Source organism: Sus scrofa, chromosome 14 (genome assembly GCF_000003025.6).
Source record: "Sus scrofa isolate TJ Tabasco breed Duroc chromosome 14, Sscrofa11.1, whole genome shotgun sequence".
NCBI classification, from domain to species: domain Eukaryota; kingdom Metazoa; phylum Chordata; class Mammalia; order Artiodactyla; family Suidae; genus Sus; species Sus scrofa.
In genome coordinates this window covers 117716496-117733355 of record NC_010456.5, presented here as the reverse complement: position 1 = coordinate 117733355, position 16860 = coordinate 117716496, and the positions used below count along the sequence as shown (strand labels likewise).

General features: G+C 38.2%; 1 protein-coding gene across 1 annotated transcript in view; it reads left to right on the top strand.

Annotated features, from left to right (window-relative positions):
- SORCS1 (sortilin related VPS10 domain containing receptor 1) overlaps window positions 1-16860 on the top strand; it is a 529669-nt gene that overhangs the window by 276130 nt on the left and 236679 nt on the right. Inside the window, 1 exon segment of the mRNA XM_013983712.2 lies at window positions 9215-9314. Coding sequence (XP_013839166.2) covers window positions 9215-9314 — 100 coding nt within the window.

Sequence of the window (16860 nt, the reverse complement as noted above, 5' to 3'; positions counted from 1 at the left end):
GCTGGAGAATCCTTTGTTCTTGCAGATAGCCACATAGGTCGGGTCATGATGTTCCTGTAAACCTCCAGCAGGACAAATGTTATTCTCTGTTCTGCAACTTTACATCTCTTTATAATGGAAAAATGTTATACCTTTAAAGGTCAGAGCCTTGAGAATGGGCTATCCTGTATATCTCAGACTATAGCTTGTAGCAAATGCAATAGAATAAAAAGGTTATGGAGTTCCCGTTGTGGCTCAGCCGTTAAGGAACACGACTAGTATCCATGAGGATGCAGGTTTGATCCCAGGCCTCACTTAGTTGGTTATGGATCCGGTGTTGCTGTGAGCTGTGGGGTAGGTCGCAGAGGTGGCTGGCATCCATCATTGCTGTGGCTGTGGTTTAGGCTGGCAGCTGTAGCTCCAATTCAACCCCTATTCTGGGAACCTCCATATGCCGCAAGTGGGGTGGCTCTTTAAAAAAAAAAAGGTTAAAGTAAAAGAAATAGATCCAACATGGAGTCAGATTTCTTATGTTATTACAGAAAACTGTGAACATTGACAATTTCAGTACAATGTGAAGGGGTCTGGGATGGTGGAGAGGAAAGTCTAAAGGCTGCTAGTTGACTGGCTTTGTCAGGAGAGGTAGGAAAGTCTATGGAAGGGAATCCTGAATGATGATATGGAGCATGTGTCCTCTTCCCTCCTCACTGCTACCAGCTTGTCTCTTTAGCAGTGGGTATTGTATTTGCAAAGAACTAGAGGCATGAGGGAGACTACATCTTGGGAAAGAAATGATTAGTATTTACTCCTGGACTTATGCAGCAAGATCTAGCCACTTCACAAATGGCAACAGCATGCCCCAGAGATGGAGAGAGAATTTAGTGAACACTACTCTCTACCATTCTGTCCCCAGTGTCTTATCTCCCCAGAGAAAATCGTGTGTGTGTGTGTGTGTGTGTGTGTGTGTGTAATAGAGAGAGAAAGGAACTTGTAACATTGTCTTCTTAAGAAAAATATTCTTCTCTGTACCTTTTCCAACAGAAGACCTGCTCCTATGTTAATTTACCCTCCCTTTCTTAAGCAAAATGATCAGAGAGCCAGGTATCAGGACCAATTTTAGTTATTTTTATTTTCAAAAAATGAACTGGAAGGTAGTTCAGAAGTAAAGGTGATCCCTTTACTGCTGACTCTAATATAGATCGATTTACTTACTGCTGAATTGTGGGTGGGTAGCATTGTCTTGTATTCTCTATTGCCACTTTCCCACGGAGCAATATATGTACATATGTACAGTCTCCATCATACCTACAGTCACAAGCAAATATATTCAAGTTTCTTATCTCCACTGCCTTGGGTGACTAGAAGCATTAGGAACACAGTGCTGTGATCCAAGGAAAGAAAGAGCAAAGACAACAGAAAGATGAGAAAGAACCTTCAACAGCTTATTAACGCATATTGCCCCTTATATTTAAAAATAAATTCTTTAAGGAGTTCCGTGGTGGCTCAGCAGGTTAAGGATCTGGTGTCATCATTACTGTGGCTTAGGTCACTGCTGTGATTCGGGTTCAACCCCTGACCCAGGAACTTCTGCATGCTTGGCCAAAAAGAAAAAAAAAAATAATAATAAAAAACCACACAAACAGGCTCCTTTGAATTGCAAATTCTGTGACATATGGCAGAGTGGAAGCGTCTGTATGGCACACTAACCTGCCTCCCCTGATCCTGCTGTTTAACCCCTGTTCCTCTGATTCTGCAGGTTAATCTGAAAAGCTCAGGAAATCCAAAAAACAGAGGGAAGCTTGTTCAGCTGAGGACGCACCACAACGTCTCAGCAGAACATTTAAATTATATGTTTCAGCTGACAGGCAACGTATTTTAGGGCAGAATCCTTAGAAAGCGGGAGACAATTTCCTTCAGCTCCACGTCATCGTTTGATGTAGATTGCCTATTATATTCTCGAGGTATTATGAAAAATGGATTGGGAGATATTTTCTTGACAGTGGGTAGACTAATGGAATCTGGTGACTGTATTTAAAATGTGCAGGGGTTTGTTATAACATGGTAATAGAAATATCAATTGCACTGACAGGTTAAAAAAAAATCTGTCAATGAATGATAATGAAGTTATTTAAATGTCGACTCACTTGCAAACATTTTCCAAACCCTAAATTATTCGCACTGCTTTAACCTCATGCATCCTAAGTTACTCAGGAGCAGGGTCTGTGATGCAGCCGGCACACCTTTGCCTTTGGAAGCTATTTTTATGTTGCCAAATGCACCAGGAGTGATGGAAGTGGCCGCTCTTAATGACTGTAGGAAGGAAACAGAACACAGAAGCTGTAGCCGAATGATTTAGAGATAAATGCTCTTCCGCTTTCAGGACATCTCATTTGAGCTGATATGAGTGATACACTGATGCTTCCGTCCCCAAGCTTCCCTCTGTAGCTCATGTCTTGGTTTTGTGATCTTGGCATTTTGGCTTGGTGTGCTGGGAAATGTACTATCCCTCCTTGGGGCTTGGAGGTGGAGAAGGAGGGGGCTGGGTTATCTGGATACCTTCTAAAGTCTTTGTGAAGAAGGAGCCTGGCTCATCCTTGGTTCCAAGAGTATGTCCATTTGGCTTCATGTATTCATTCACCCTCTGTATGCAAAAGCACCTGATATGTGGCAGCCTCATCCTGAGGACTGGAGACTTGGGGTGAACAAAAATGTTCGCTGTGCTCTTGGTACTTAGGAAATAGATGCCAGGCAGAGGTTTCTCAACTGAAGAGTAGAGGAGCATAGAACATGCTCATCACCCTAGTCCTGCTTCACCCTGCACAACTTAATTGTGCTTGCCTCATAACAGGGACTGCAGGGTTCTTGCCAGACTAGAAGAGCCTCCTAATTCTGACTTAGAAAACCCAGTAGGCCACATAAGAAGAGCAAGCATCTGTGAAGTCAGCCACTCAGCTAAAAAGAATTGGGTTTCACAAGTGTCTAGGGTCCTCTGCTGAGAGCTAGAAAGTAGTGTGCAAAGTCAATGTCTTTCTTAACTCTCATGGAGCTTGCATTCTGGTAGGTAATGGTAGACAATAAAAAAGTTAAAAAATCTATCAGATGGGGATAAATACTGTGAAGAGAATATAAAAGAGGCTAAAAATGTGGAGTGGACTGGGAGAGGGGCTACCATTTTATATAGCATGGATGGTATCCAGAAAGAAGTGAGGGGGCCACTTGTCAGCATATCTGGGGAAAGCGCTTTCCATGTATAGAGAATAACAAAGCTGGACTGGGCAGGGATGGGGAGGAGGTGGAGAAAGGAAAGGGATTTGGGGATGGACATCTCAGAGTTATATTGCAAACCTATTAGATAAGGTGACTTGTGGACAGCAGGTCTGGAGTTTGTTATGGAGACCAGGGCATTGACTGGTTACTCAGCTCATGAGTTCCTGAGTCCATTTCTTTTTGACTTCACTACTTTTGATTGTGACACATTGGCAATCGTCATGAGACATCATCAAATCACTAAGGGGTTGACCCACTCACTTTCTCCATATTTCTAGCCTTCCCAGGAGCCAAGGTGGACTGGATCAAAGATATAATTTCTTTTACTCAGACATCATTTTGAGAGTTTCTGGTGATGGAATCTCCCTGGCAGGCCTTCTGTATTTTTACAATGGATGAAGGGAAGCCAGGTTTTTGCCTACACCCCGAGGAAGTTCTAACAATTTCAGTTCATATTCCTTTTACTAAGAAAGCAGAACTAGATATTATAAATGCATTTCCTTTTCCTCTTGTCGCTTTTGAGGTTAAGCCCTGAATGAGAGTTGAACCTCCAAGTTCTGTAGCCTTAATTTAAGCAGGTTGGTTATCCATCTGGGCCTTCCTTACCTGTAGCCCGTGACTAATATCAGTGTCCCTCTTATGGGATTCTCTTTGAGCTGAAGAGGTTAGATCACTTTGTAAGAACCCAATAAATTTTTATTTATTTCATTTTTATTATCTCTTAGGTTTCTTAAGCATAATAGTCTATTCAGCAGTGGAATTCTGACACAATTATTGTAGAAGCAGAGTGTGGAATCTTTATCAAATTCCAGTTCTTACCCCTATGTCTCTGATCCAAGAACCCCACAAAACTACTAACAAGTATCATTTTAAATATGTTAGACTAAATACGGTTACATTTAAAAATGGTAATAGCTTCCTGACTGTCTTATGTTCTAAGGAAACTAAATCTAATTCATTTTCAGTGTTGATATTTTCCTTAAGGATTCATGTGATGGGTTTTAGTAAGTGTGGGGCCAAGAATACAAAAAATCATCAAGGAAAAAAGGAGTAATAAAATGAATAACAAAAGCTATCATTGGTAAATTATACATACCAGCCATTGCACTCAGTGTTTTATGGATGAATTTAGCTTGCAAATGATGCTGCCGTTATTTATTATCTCACTTGATGGTATAAGATTATAGTAGAAGAAATCCAATCACACATTTTATTTCTGTCCCTCCTTGTGGAAACTACCCATGCCCTGTATTCTTGCCATCTTCAGGTGGGAGAGTTTGTCATCTTGAAGAGATCATGAGGTCTTAGAAGGCAGGTGCCATGCCTTGAATGTGGTTTCTCCACCTTTCAGAGAAGCTCATCTCAGATTTATGCATACAGTAAATACTTAAATAAAGACATGCTTTAAAATATTCTAAAAGTCACTATTTAAGGTATGTTTGTAAAAAGGGTAAAGATTAAGGATCAAAAGCAAAAACCTACAATCATTTATTTAATCACTTGGTATTTATCTTCCTGGAATGCTTATTTTTTAAGCTTTCAGCATCTTCTAGCCAGTATCAGTGTTGACAGAAGCTATGTTTTTCTTCTGTAGATTAGTCACCTTATAAAAAAATCTGAAAAAAAAGACTTGCTTTAGAATGTTTTAGAAAAATGGTATAAGTTGAGAATTCAGGGTTGCTTATATTGCATCTTAAATGTGTCTATGTATGATGCATGTTTTTAAGATTACTTTCTTTTTCTTGCCTTTATGACAACAGTCACTTTATGGTTAGTGTAACTGACATTTCTCTTTATAATATGATTTTTAAAATATTTTTAAAAATTTAAATATTTCTTAAACTTTCTTTGGCTTTTTATTTTTTGACTTTGTTATTATTTCCCAAAGTATGTCATTAATAATCACTAATCTCATTAGATATCTCTTAAGAATGGATCCTATCATCAAACTTGTTTTGAAAATATTTCATGAGATATGCATGTAAGAGGTTCACAGTATATATTAGAATAGTAAGATTTATTTAGGTATATAATAATATTTATAAATTCTAAAGTAAAGAAACATTGTTTTGCCTAATCAAGTATTTCTTTACATTTTTTGATTTTAGAAAACACTCCTCCCCCCGTATCTAGAAATGAGGCTTAAAATATTTAACAGCTCATGCACTGGCTCAACAGCCAGCCCGCTGCTCAACTGTCTGTCTCTCCTCTGCTCTTTCAGAGCCCACACCCCTAGGAGACTGAATTTCCCACATTCAACCATGCAGACATAACTGGAAGCATCTGTTAGCTGTGAAGGGGGGGTGTGTATGGGCACTAGAATTGCCTTCCAGGGTGCAGTGTGTCCTCCAAGGTCAATGTCTCCTCCACTGAGGCTCAGGCTCATTGGTATAGGCAGTGGACAATCAGAACAGGTGCTGGAGAAAGTTTCCTGGAGACCTCTGCTGTACCAGTCCCCAATCTTTTGGTTGTTGGAACTGTGAGGAGATCTGGAAGTTCTCTAAGGAGAGTCCACGGTGCTGCGGCTGGTAAAAGGAGCTACTCGGAGATCTTGGTGCAAAAACTATTTACCAGCTGGTTTGCAAGTATTGAGTATTTTCACTCCTGCATCATTGTACCAATGTATTCCAGTTGACTCTTAGTTTTACCCACGACCAATGTCAATACTCTGTCCAAAGAGTAATGGCAGATCTTGAAGAATCTGGATTGATGATGTTATAATAAGAGAGAAATACCCATTAGTATATTTTAAGCTATCTGAAAAAAGTTGTTAATGTAAATCTAAACTAATCACTGTATTATCACCTTGTCACATTGGGATTTCGGTTAAATGCACACACACACATGCAGAGTTTTCCCTTTAATATGTTTTTTTTTAATGTAAAAAATATTCATTGAGTATCTCAGGGATCAAGTTAATAGAACTTATAAGAACCTGATTATCATCCTTTTATAGACCGATCCCTACTTCTCTAGCCTCTTTTGCCCTTTATTCCACTAGGAAAATGGAACGATTCTCTCATCTCCTACGTAGTCCTACTGATTTTCACCTATCACTAGGCAAAATGTATTAATGTAGAAGTATCTGTACATTTCATCCTCCTCCCATCTACTTTTTTTGTTCTTGAACTTGTGAAATTATTCATAATACTAAATATAAAAAGTTATCCAATAAAAGAAGCTAGAAAAAGGCTTGTGAAATTTTGCAGACAAGCAAGCCTTAGTAAGAAGAGAAAGTTGACTCAGTAAGGCCAGGGTAAGAGTGGGAAAAAATGGGCAAATACTAAGTTTGGACTGAGTAAGGAAAGAAGTCTCAGATATTTCTTAGAAGTAGGAGGAAATTTCACAGCACAGGAGTTTGAAGAATAAAAGATGAATATGGAAGGAGAATTTAAAGAAGTTCGTAATGGCCCATGGGTAGGATCTTATGTGAGGAGTTTGGGAATGTTCTTCAAATGTTCTTGGTGATTAAGCCAATGCTTGTTTGATGAGGCTAGAGCACAGACTGGTCCTGAAGAAAGCTTATATATTTCAGTTACACAGGGTTCTTTCTAATTTATGATATGCTGACTACAGCTGACCCTTGAATAACATGGTTTGAACTGTATGGGTCCATTTATATGCAGATTTTTTCTGTTTTTATTTTTTAATTAAAGTATAGTTGATTTACAACATTGTGACGATTTCTGCTCTACCAGCAAAGTGACTCAGTCATATGTAGATATACATTCTTTTTTAAATATTTTTTTCATTATGGTCTCTCCCAGGAGATTGGATATAGTTCCCTGGGCTATAGAGTAGGACATTATTGTGTATCCATTCTAAATGTAATAATTTGCATCTATTAACTCCAAACTCCCAGTGCATCCCATTCCTTCCCCACACCCCCTTGGCAACCACAAGTCTATTCTCTATGTCTGTGAGTCATGTAGATAGGTTCATTTGTGCCATATTTTAGATTCCATATGTAAGTGTCATCATATGGTATTTATCCTTCTCTGACTTACCTCACTTAGTATGATAATCTCTAATAACATCTATGTTGCTGCAGATGGCATCATTCCTTTCTTTTTATGGCTGAGTAGTATTCCACTGTGTATATGTACCACATCTTTTTAATCCATTCGTCTGTCAGTAGGCATTTACGTTGTTTCCATGTCTTGGCTCTTGTGTATAGTGCTGCTATGAACATAGGGCATATGTAGATTTTTTTTCAATAATAAATAACACTATGCAATCTGTGGTTGGTCAAATCCTCAGATGCACAAGCACAGATGTGGAACCACAAATGTGGAGGAACTGCATGTATAGAGGGCTGACTGTAAGTTAAATGCTAATTTTTGACTGCAAGGATAGTTGGGGCCTCTGACTCTAGGTTGTTCCCGGGTCAACCCTGTATCTCTTTTCTAAAGCCCTACCCATTTTCCATTTGCAAAGTCCATAGTTCTTCGAGGAAACTTGGCATAATATCTCAGTGATTTGGAGTATCATCTAAATTCTATAAGGTATTGACTATTTATGTTTGTTTACTTATAATTTATATATATGTATTACATATCATAATAATATATTATCTATAGTATTTAATATGTAAATTATTAGAGTTAAAAAACTAGATCCTCAGCCATAATAAATTATTAATAATAAATAAGTTAATATAATAAATAATAAATATTTACTTAATTTCAGAATCATGTATTTTATAGCTTTATTCCTCTCATGCTTGGTCCAGAAAATTTTTTCTTCTATTTAGTCTTTATGGCCTGTGGGAATTTATAACTTCTATCAATATCTGAAATGGATTAAAATAATTACATTTCTGTGTGTTTTTGTAATTAAACCAACTTTATTTTCTAAGTCTTGTTTCATTGCACACAACACATTGCAACTTTGTATTTATACCTCTCAAAGCTATTAGATTCTTGAGAGTAAGGGCTTGTGTTATATCCTGGTACACAGCCACAGAGCCTGGTCCCTGTTAGAGACTCCACAAGGTGAATGAATGAATGAATGGATTTCAGTCTAATTAAGAATATCCTATATGTATAAAAAAGACTTGCAGGAAATTTTACATTTGTTTCCCTTCAATTAAAAAAAAAAAAAAAAGCTGCGTTATAATGCAAGTAACAGGGTTTAGGGCCAGAATACCTAGATTCAAATTCTAATTGGTTTTGAATAGGTCACTTAAGTTCTCTCAACAACTTTCTTCAAGTACAGGTAATATTTCCTATTGTACTTGGTTTAATGAAGATCTACTCAGATTATAACCCTGAAATATATAATGGATGTACAAAGAGGTGATTAAGGCCTGTTTCTTCAGTCTGAATGAATGAATTATTCACCAATGTCAAGAAAAGATGAAAGAATCTCCAAAAAAGATAGAGTCAGTGCCAAGAAGTAATACCTGCCCAACATCAGGTTGCTTAACACTGGAAAAGGCCACTGAGTAGAACTGTGAAATTCCACTTATTATGAAGACATTTTCTTATTCTTAAATTATAGGAAAAGACTGAATGACCTTTGGAGGGACTGACCCACCATATATTTGATGACTCATGAAAGAAAATACAATTTGTAGATAAATCAGGAGAACCTGCTTTTCCACTGTGCCAGAGATAAAGCAGAAGTTCGGAAATGTCAAATCTAAGTAAAAGCTCTTTATTGCTTTGGTCAATTCAAAGGACACCCTCATTCTTAATCTTTTAAAATTAAATGCATCCTTTATGCAATATGCATACATTGAGGAGTGTTGGTGAGATGGAGTTTTAATTTTTACCATTTCAATTTAAATGCAAATGTTAACCACTCACATGATGCTACTGTGTACATAATTAAGCATCATTATATACTACATGAATCATTTAGAAATCTCTAGAGAGCCATTCTACTATGTAAAACATGTATTATACTGACAAGCAGGCAAATGACGTGTACTTCTATCCTCATTAATGCTCCTTTTAAATTATAGGTCAACTGATTATGGGACAACCTATGAGAAGCTGAATGATAAAGTTGGATTGAAAACAATTTTAAGCTATCTCTACGTGTGTCCTACCAACAAGCGTAAGGTAAGAAATGTACATTCAGAATGCTATTTATTCATGGTATGACTTATGTGTTGGCTGGCTAACCTCTCTGAGCCACCTAAAACTCCATTAGAGTTAAACTTGAAGAGATATAAAGATGAGTTGATGGATGTGAAGGTGGTAAAATGTCTGACACATAATAATTTTCAGATCAGCAGCTGTGAATGTAGGAGGGAGAGGGGTAGGTATATCATTACCATTTCCAAAAGGCAGCTCTGGGGATGTCTTGTTGAGTGGATGTTCCAGACTCTCATAAGGACTGTGGCCAATCAGAGATACGAATCAGAATGAGCTTTGACAAAGCAGAAGAAGATATGGGGTTTTCCTGAGATGTCCCCCTGTTTTCCCTTGACACGAAGTAAATATATTGGCTACAGTTGAAGTGAATGCTCTCTCCTATAGCAGGTTGGAAGTTTCATTGCTAAAATATATTCAGCCTGCACACAAATGTCAAGTTGGAGACAATGCTGGAAGGAACTTTGGAGGTCATCATACAGCACACGCAAACTTTACGGATGAGAAAACTAAGGTCAAAGAAAGGAAATGGCTTGTTCCCATCACAGAGTTATGGGCACATTGGGACGAGAATTTAGGTTCCTTGATTGGTAGTCATATTGTTTCCATTACATTATACTGCCTCTATGAAAAAGGTTTGTCTCTTCCTCAGAGAAAGTTGGTATTTTCTTGGGAAGAAAATGTTTGCTTTTAAATGAGAAAGACCTATCTGTTTCAGGAGGAAACTGGTGCAACATTCATCCTTTGGTTTTAAAAACTTGCACTATCAAATTCTGAATTCTGAAGCATAATTTCTAGGTATTATGTGAGTTCTATGAATAGATAACAGTATCAATCAGGAACTATAAAAGTGCTATTGAGTAATGTGTCCTAAGTCATATTTTGTTTGAGTGATGGCACTGATTCTTAGGTTCTCAATTCAGATCTCTCAGTAGGTACCACTGGTGACCTTGGGTAGGTGCTGTGTTATGTTATCTGGCCCATGGAATTAATACATTTTTGAACACTCATACTCAAATCTGGCTATATATCTAAAGCATTGAGAGTCTCAGAATGTTCAAACAGTGGCCCCAACCATGTTGCTCTGACATGGGACTCAGAGACCTATATCTTGAGCAAACTCCCAGATGCTTCTGGCATGTATCTAGGATTAAGAACCATTTAGGTAGAGCATAATGCTTCTTCTGGCTCTAAACATTTCAAGTTTTGGGGTTGGAGTGGAATAGTTTACCATTGTACCTAGACTCTGTAGTCAGATGGCTTGAGTAAAAACCCAGCTAAACCAATTAATAAGTGTATAACTGTGACAATTTACTTTCATATCTAGGCACAGTATCATCAAATTTATTTTTTTTACAATTTTTAAATTTTATAATGATTTTTATTTTTTTCCATTATAGCTAGTTTACAGAGTTCTGTCAATTTTCTACTGTACAGCAAAGTGACCCAGTCACACATACATGTATATTATTTTTTCTCACATTATCATGCTCCATATAAATGACTAGATGTAGTTCCCAGTGCTATACAGCAGGATCTCATTGCTTATCCATTCCAAAGGCAATAGTTTGCATCTATTAACCCCAAATTCCCAGTCCATCCCACTCCCTCCCCCTCCCCCTTGGCAACCACAAGTCTGTTCTCCAAGTCCATGATCACTTCATTCCCCTTTTCTCATCTTCCTTCTCCTCCTCCTTGTAGCTATTGGAAGTAATAGCAATGATTGTCCTTTACAAATAGCAGTGTTCAGTAGAACTTTCTGCAGTGATAGAAATGTTCCTCTCAGCTGTCCATTACTATGGACACTGAACACTTGAGGCTTTTGAGTATTTGAAGTATAGCTAGTGTGACTGAGGAAGGGGATTTTCCATTTCACTTAATTTTAATTAATTTGAGTGTAAGTAGCCACATGTGGCTGCTGGCCACAGTATTGGACAGCATGTTCAATAATTTCAGCCTTACAGATTTAGAGATTTCCCTTGGACATTCCTGACTTCCTCTTACTGGCTGATGACTGGTCCATCATCAACAATAACATCTCAACAAATTTGATCTTCTGTATACAGTCCTAAATTGAGGAGCTGAATTTATATCCTTTGCTTTTATAACTTGATTTAGTTATGTTTGTTGGTTTTGAATCAATTCTTGTAATCTCTATTGATTTTTCCTCTAGTTCACATTTTTAATAAATTTCATTTTACAATCCACAAACCGTAGGCACCAGAGGATATAAAAAGAAATAAGCCAGATTTCCTCCCTTAAAGATCCTGTATTGCAGTAATCGGTGCACTTAGATGTTTTGTAATTGAGAGCTCTGATTCTCCGTCCACCTAGCAGGTGACTTGGGGTGAGTCATTTACATTTTCGTATTTGTCACATGATATAGGCAAAAATGAGGGGATTTCCAGCCGAAGATACCTTAGAATTATTTTTATGTAGTGGTAATCTCTGTTTTATTGGTGCCATTCGAAAAAAAAAAGTGATATTTAAAGGTACGATGTCAAATGTTAAATGTGAGCCTAGGCTTTTCTACAGCAGGAGAATATCTGGTGGTGACCTGAATGCTCTGAGAGGAGCAGCACTTAAAGAATGAGACTTTCAAGTCCAGGTGTAGAGCGAAAGATTGGAAGGAAAGCATAGATGGAATACAGAAAGGAGCCCAGCCATCAGATGCGCTCATATCGATACATCAGTATCAATCATTCTGTATACTTAATCTCTAGTTATCTGTAGGACTGTAAAAAGGACATGAGGCCATGTGAATGTAGCTAAAATTAAGACTTGGCTGATCCTTTTTCCAGAGAAAATGTTACTGTTGCCAGTGACTATGAGAACAGCCTTCTCTGTGCAGGTTACCTTCCAGAAGCAGAGGTGAGCCTGAGCTGTTTAAATCACCATGTTTATGGGTGAACCAAAGAGAAAGGATCTTTTCCTCTATAGATAAATGAGGCCTTCAGGGTCACTTTCTGAGATGCTGATAGATTTAAGAAATATTGGAGGACGATGAAGGTCTTTACAATGGTGCAAAAATCAATAAAGTTGACATAGCAGTATATTTGTGTTCAGTTTTTCTACTTATGAGGTGAATTTATCACCATGAAATATGCCCCCCCCCACAAAGGGACATACTTGAACCAAAGAGATAGTACCTGCACAACATTTTAAAGTGTGAATATATTTCCCCCAATCAATGAGAGTTTATGTTTAAAAAAAAAAAGAAGAAGAAGAAGAAAAGAATTATCAGGCTCTATTAATTATTCAGGACAAAGGCATTCAGAATTGCTGCAACTCTCCTAGGACTTCTGCTTCCTCCTGTGAGAAGGCAGGCTTCTTTAAAGGGTTGGATTAATTCTTTTAGGTCTGGGGGGGGGGTCCTGTCTAGCAAGTTAACATCTTTTGTACCAGATACTTTTCTCTCTTCTTCACATCAGTGAGGGTAACTGGAATAAAACCAACAGGGGGGTAACTATCTTGAGTTCTCAGAAACCTGTTTTGCCTTTGCGTTCTTCTTGCTATTTTTAGTTGCTTTGTAAGGACCAGTGCAGTTCTTCAATCAACATGCCTCCAACAGCGGGCATCATGCCCTGGCTTTGCAAGCAGCTTGTTAGGGGCATTACAGGACTCAGCATCCAGAACAAAACAGGCACTTATTTACAGTTTAAATTGATGATCTTCCATTGGCAGTTTCTCTGTAAGCCTGCTGTAAATGACAGCAGCTTTCCTTGGATGTGTTGGTTATAATAAAAACTGGAATCTTATCCTAGGTGAGTCTAGGAATTTTTTTTTAAATTTTTTGTCTTTTTAGGGCCATACCCATGTCATATGGAAGTTCTCAAGTTAGGGGTTGAATCAGACATATAGCTCCTGGCCTAGGCTACAGCCACAGCAGTGTGGGATCCAAGGCTCACCTGCAACCTACACCACAGCTCATGGCAACACCGGATCCTGACAGAGCAGCCAGGGATCAAGCCTGCATCCTCATGGATACTGGTTGGGTTTGTCACTGCTGAACCACAATAGGAACTCCCAGTCTAGGAAATCTTGATTGAGATATGTAGGAAGCCAACTCCCAGGTATTATCCTAGGTCAACATACTCTCTGTTGAAGGGATCCTGCACCTGGCCTCTGATATATGAGGTTGGCCCCAAAGAACAATGATGAGTGGGTCCTGGCACCAGAGGAGAGGCAGGTTAGCAATCTGTTACCATACCTCCAAGGGAAAGCAACCCCCCCACCCCACCAGTCATGATAAATCCCAAGGCTCATTAGTTTCAGAGGTGGTTTATTGGCTGCATGAATATATATGATTTAACCTGCACCTGAAATGAGCTTCTGGGGTGTAGAGTGTGATGGGAAGAATGAGTACAAATGTATCTTAAAAAAAAAAAATCAATGCTGAAATCTCAGTTTTACTCTTAAATTTTCAAACTGTTTATTTGTTTTCTGTCGATAAAGAAAACTTCTTTATACCCTACATGTATCTACCAGCGGTACCTTTCCCATTACCGCCAGCCAGCCTTAGCGGTTCTCCCTTCACATGCTGTTGTGTAACATCTTGAAGGATTAAAGAATACAAAACCCCAGGTGGAATTCATCAGGGGAGTGAAGAAGAAAAAAAGTATTTTTTTTTAAATTCATAACAGCCAATTAATTTAGTTGTTATATCCTGTGCTCTCTGTATGCTGTGCTCCCAGCAAAGAAAAAAAATCCTGAGATTATTTTTTCTTTATATTTCCTGTGCCCCACCCAGATCCCAGTTCCTTCTCCATTCGGTGTTATCATGGCTTAATTAATTTTATTCCTGCTGAGAGAGCCTTCCAAGACTTTTATCCTATAAATATAGGACCCAGGCTCCTTGGAACACATTGATTATTCTTGTGGGTCTCTTGGTACAGGCCAACAGTAAACAGTTTTCATTTTCTACAGATGTTTAGGTTTTAATTACTGTACTGTATGTGGCACTTTCTAAATAAGCATGTGGTTATTGACTTCTTACCTCTTCTCTTTATGTCCTGTGCATGCTTAGTTTCTTTGGGCCTTTGTTCGGATGGTCTGTATCATGTAAGTGACTTTGGGAGACAGGAAAGAGTGTCCACTGACTTCTCTGAGAAAAAATGGTGGAATCGTGAAATCAGAGCCTAAAAGATGTTGGAGGTTTTCAGTTTCTGCTTTTGGATTTAACCAATATGGAAACTGAGTCCAGAGAATTAGTCTTGCCTGAGGTTGCATGCAACTGGTGAATGAAAAAGTTTATTCCATAAGCTTCAAATGCCATTTATTTTATCAAATAAAATCAATTCCGCTAATGAGATTTTCTCACTCCCCCTGATTTCCCAGGCATCTGTTTCTGTTTTCTAACACTTCTCTCTTACTTTGAATTATAGTTATGTTTGACCCCATGTAATTGTCCCTTTAGAATGCAGGGTTCTGGATGGAATACAGTGCCTTTATCAGCTTTGTTGTCTCTAACCAGCAGAGTATAGGGCTTCATTCATGTCCAACACATGGCTGAGATTTAAATTGAGCATAGGTTGGGTTTGGGACTCCTAGGCTGGAACTTGAAAAGGAAAATACAGTGTGAAATCAGCTTTGACTTCGTTTCTTGTCTCTAATTATAAAATTAATTCTTTCAAGTCAATAAACAAGGAAAGGAAAAAAAAATCCCTATAGATTATAGTCATTTCTTGGCCCTAATGTATAATTTTATCTTTTCTAGCCACAAAGAGCATAATTAATATTTAAAATGCCAGGACTTTGCATAGCTCTTGCTCAACATTATCTGGTGAGGCCAAGGGGAACTAGTGTTACTGTATAATACATCAAAGGGGGTGCATGACACTTCCCTTGGCAGACAGGCAACACTTACTCATTCTTCCTTAACTCTTTTATCTGTCCCTTTGTACACAAGATCATGACTTGCCTCTAATCTTTTAAAAAAGAGCGTATGTTTCATTCATAAAGAAATGCAGTGCGTGAACTCAGAGACCTAGTGGAAGTGGCATTTTCCAAACTTCAGGACAAGTGACTGTGTAGAAAATGCATGCTTATTCTCCTGCACTTAACCTGGGCAATGATGGCTAAAGAGAGGGATCTTCTCCTTTGATCCTTCCTGGGTACAGCTTAGTGTTTATACTATCTCAGTCCATCAAGTTCTGTTCTTTGCTTGCACATTCAAAGCCAAATCAAATCCAAGAAGGCATGCCATATCTACAATTTTCCCCCCTCTGAGTGACTTTGCAACACTCACCCAAGCCCCCGGGTTTCAAACAAACTACAGAATAAATGCAAAGTGCTCTGTTTGAAACAGGGGCAGTGTGCCAGGAACAGTGTCCACTAGCAACTCCCTTCACTCCAGGGTAGCCCTAGGGAGCCTTCTGGAACTACTGGGCTCCACAGAACACAGTTGAGGGAATAAAAAAGAATGAAAAAATCTCTGATCTAAGCCATTCCACCTCTGTACATGGAACTATAGTTGAAATAGCCATATACCTCATACAATTTGATCTAACTCAAACCACCTTTGATAACATTTATAGATTTAAAAAGCTAATCAAATCACTGTCTTTTTTATTTTAGCACAGTATGTTACAAGTAGGTACAAGCTGATTTTTATTGAATCTTATCAGGGCCTCTCTAACACTAATATTAAAAAAAAGAAAAGGAAGATTCAGAATGTGTCTGGTTTCTCAGCACTCATTAATTAACTAGTAATTAGCTGTTTTATCTCATGCAGCTTTAAGTAGCGCTAAGTATTACTTTGTTGCTGCCAGAAAGAAACTTCTTGCATAACTAGCATCACCTATTTGTAATTCCTCATTTCTAAGATGGAGTGTCTATCACATATAACAGGCACCTAATACATTAAATATTAAGCATGAATTGCTGATCTAAAAAGAAAGGAGTTATATTTGTATAAGGATCAAGTTTCTATGATGTTGATGTTATAATTCAGAGTTTCATTAGCCACATTTATGTGTAACAAAAAAGTGAAAAACAGCAGTTCTCTTGCAGTGTATTGGGTTAAGGATCTGGTGCTGTCACTGTAGCAGCTTGGGTTGCTGCACAGGTTCCATCTCTGGCCTGGGAACTTCCATACGCCACAGGTGTGGCCAAAAAAAAAAAAAAAAAAAAAAAAAAAAAGGGAAAACATATAGGTAGCTAGCTAGAGTCAAGTAGGTAGAATGCTGATAAATAGACCCACAGATCAACCTTTTTTAAGTTTAGATAATGTTTTCTAGTTGACTTCAGATGATAGTTCCTTCCCAAAGGGGGAAAAATAGAATTCTATCTTTTGGTGTTGTTCCCTTTTAGCAAATGAAGTAATCAGGGTAGAGATAGCCTGAATGAGTCTCAAAATATTATGGAATAAGATTGATCTGAAACTGCATATTTCTTATACCACTGAGCGGGTCTCAGAAGGAGGTTGCCTCTGTGGCCAGGTGGAAGTTCTCAAAAATGAAAGGAAGCCTGCATCAGAGGCTGATCGTTCTTCAAATATGCCTAATAGACTATC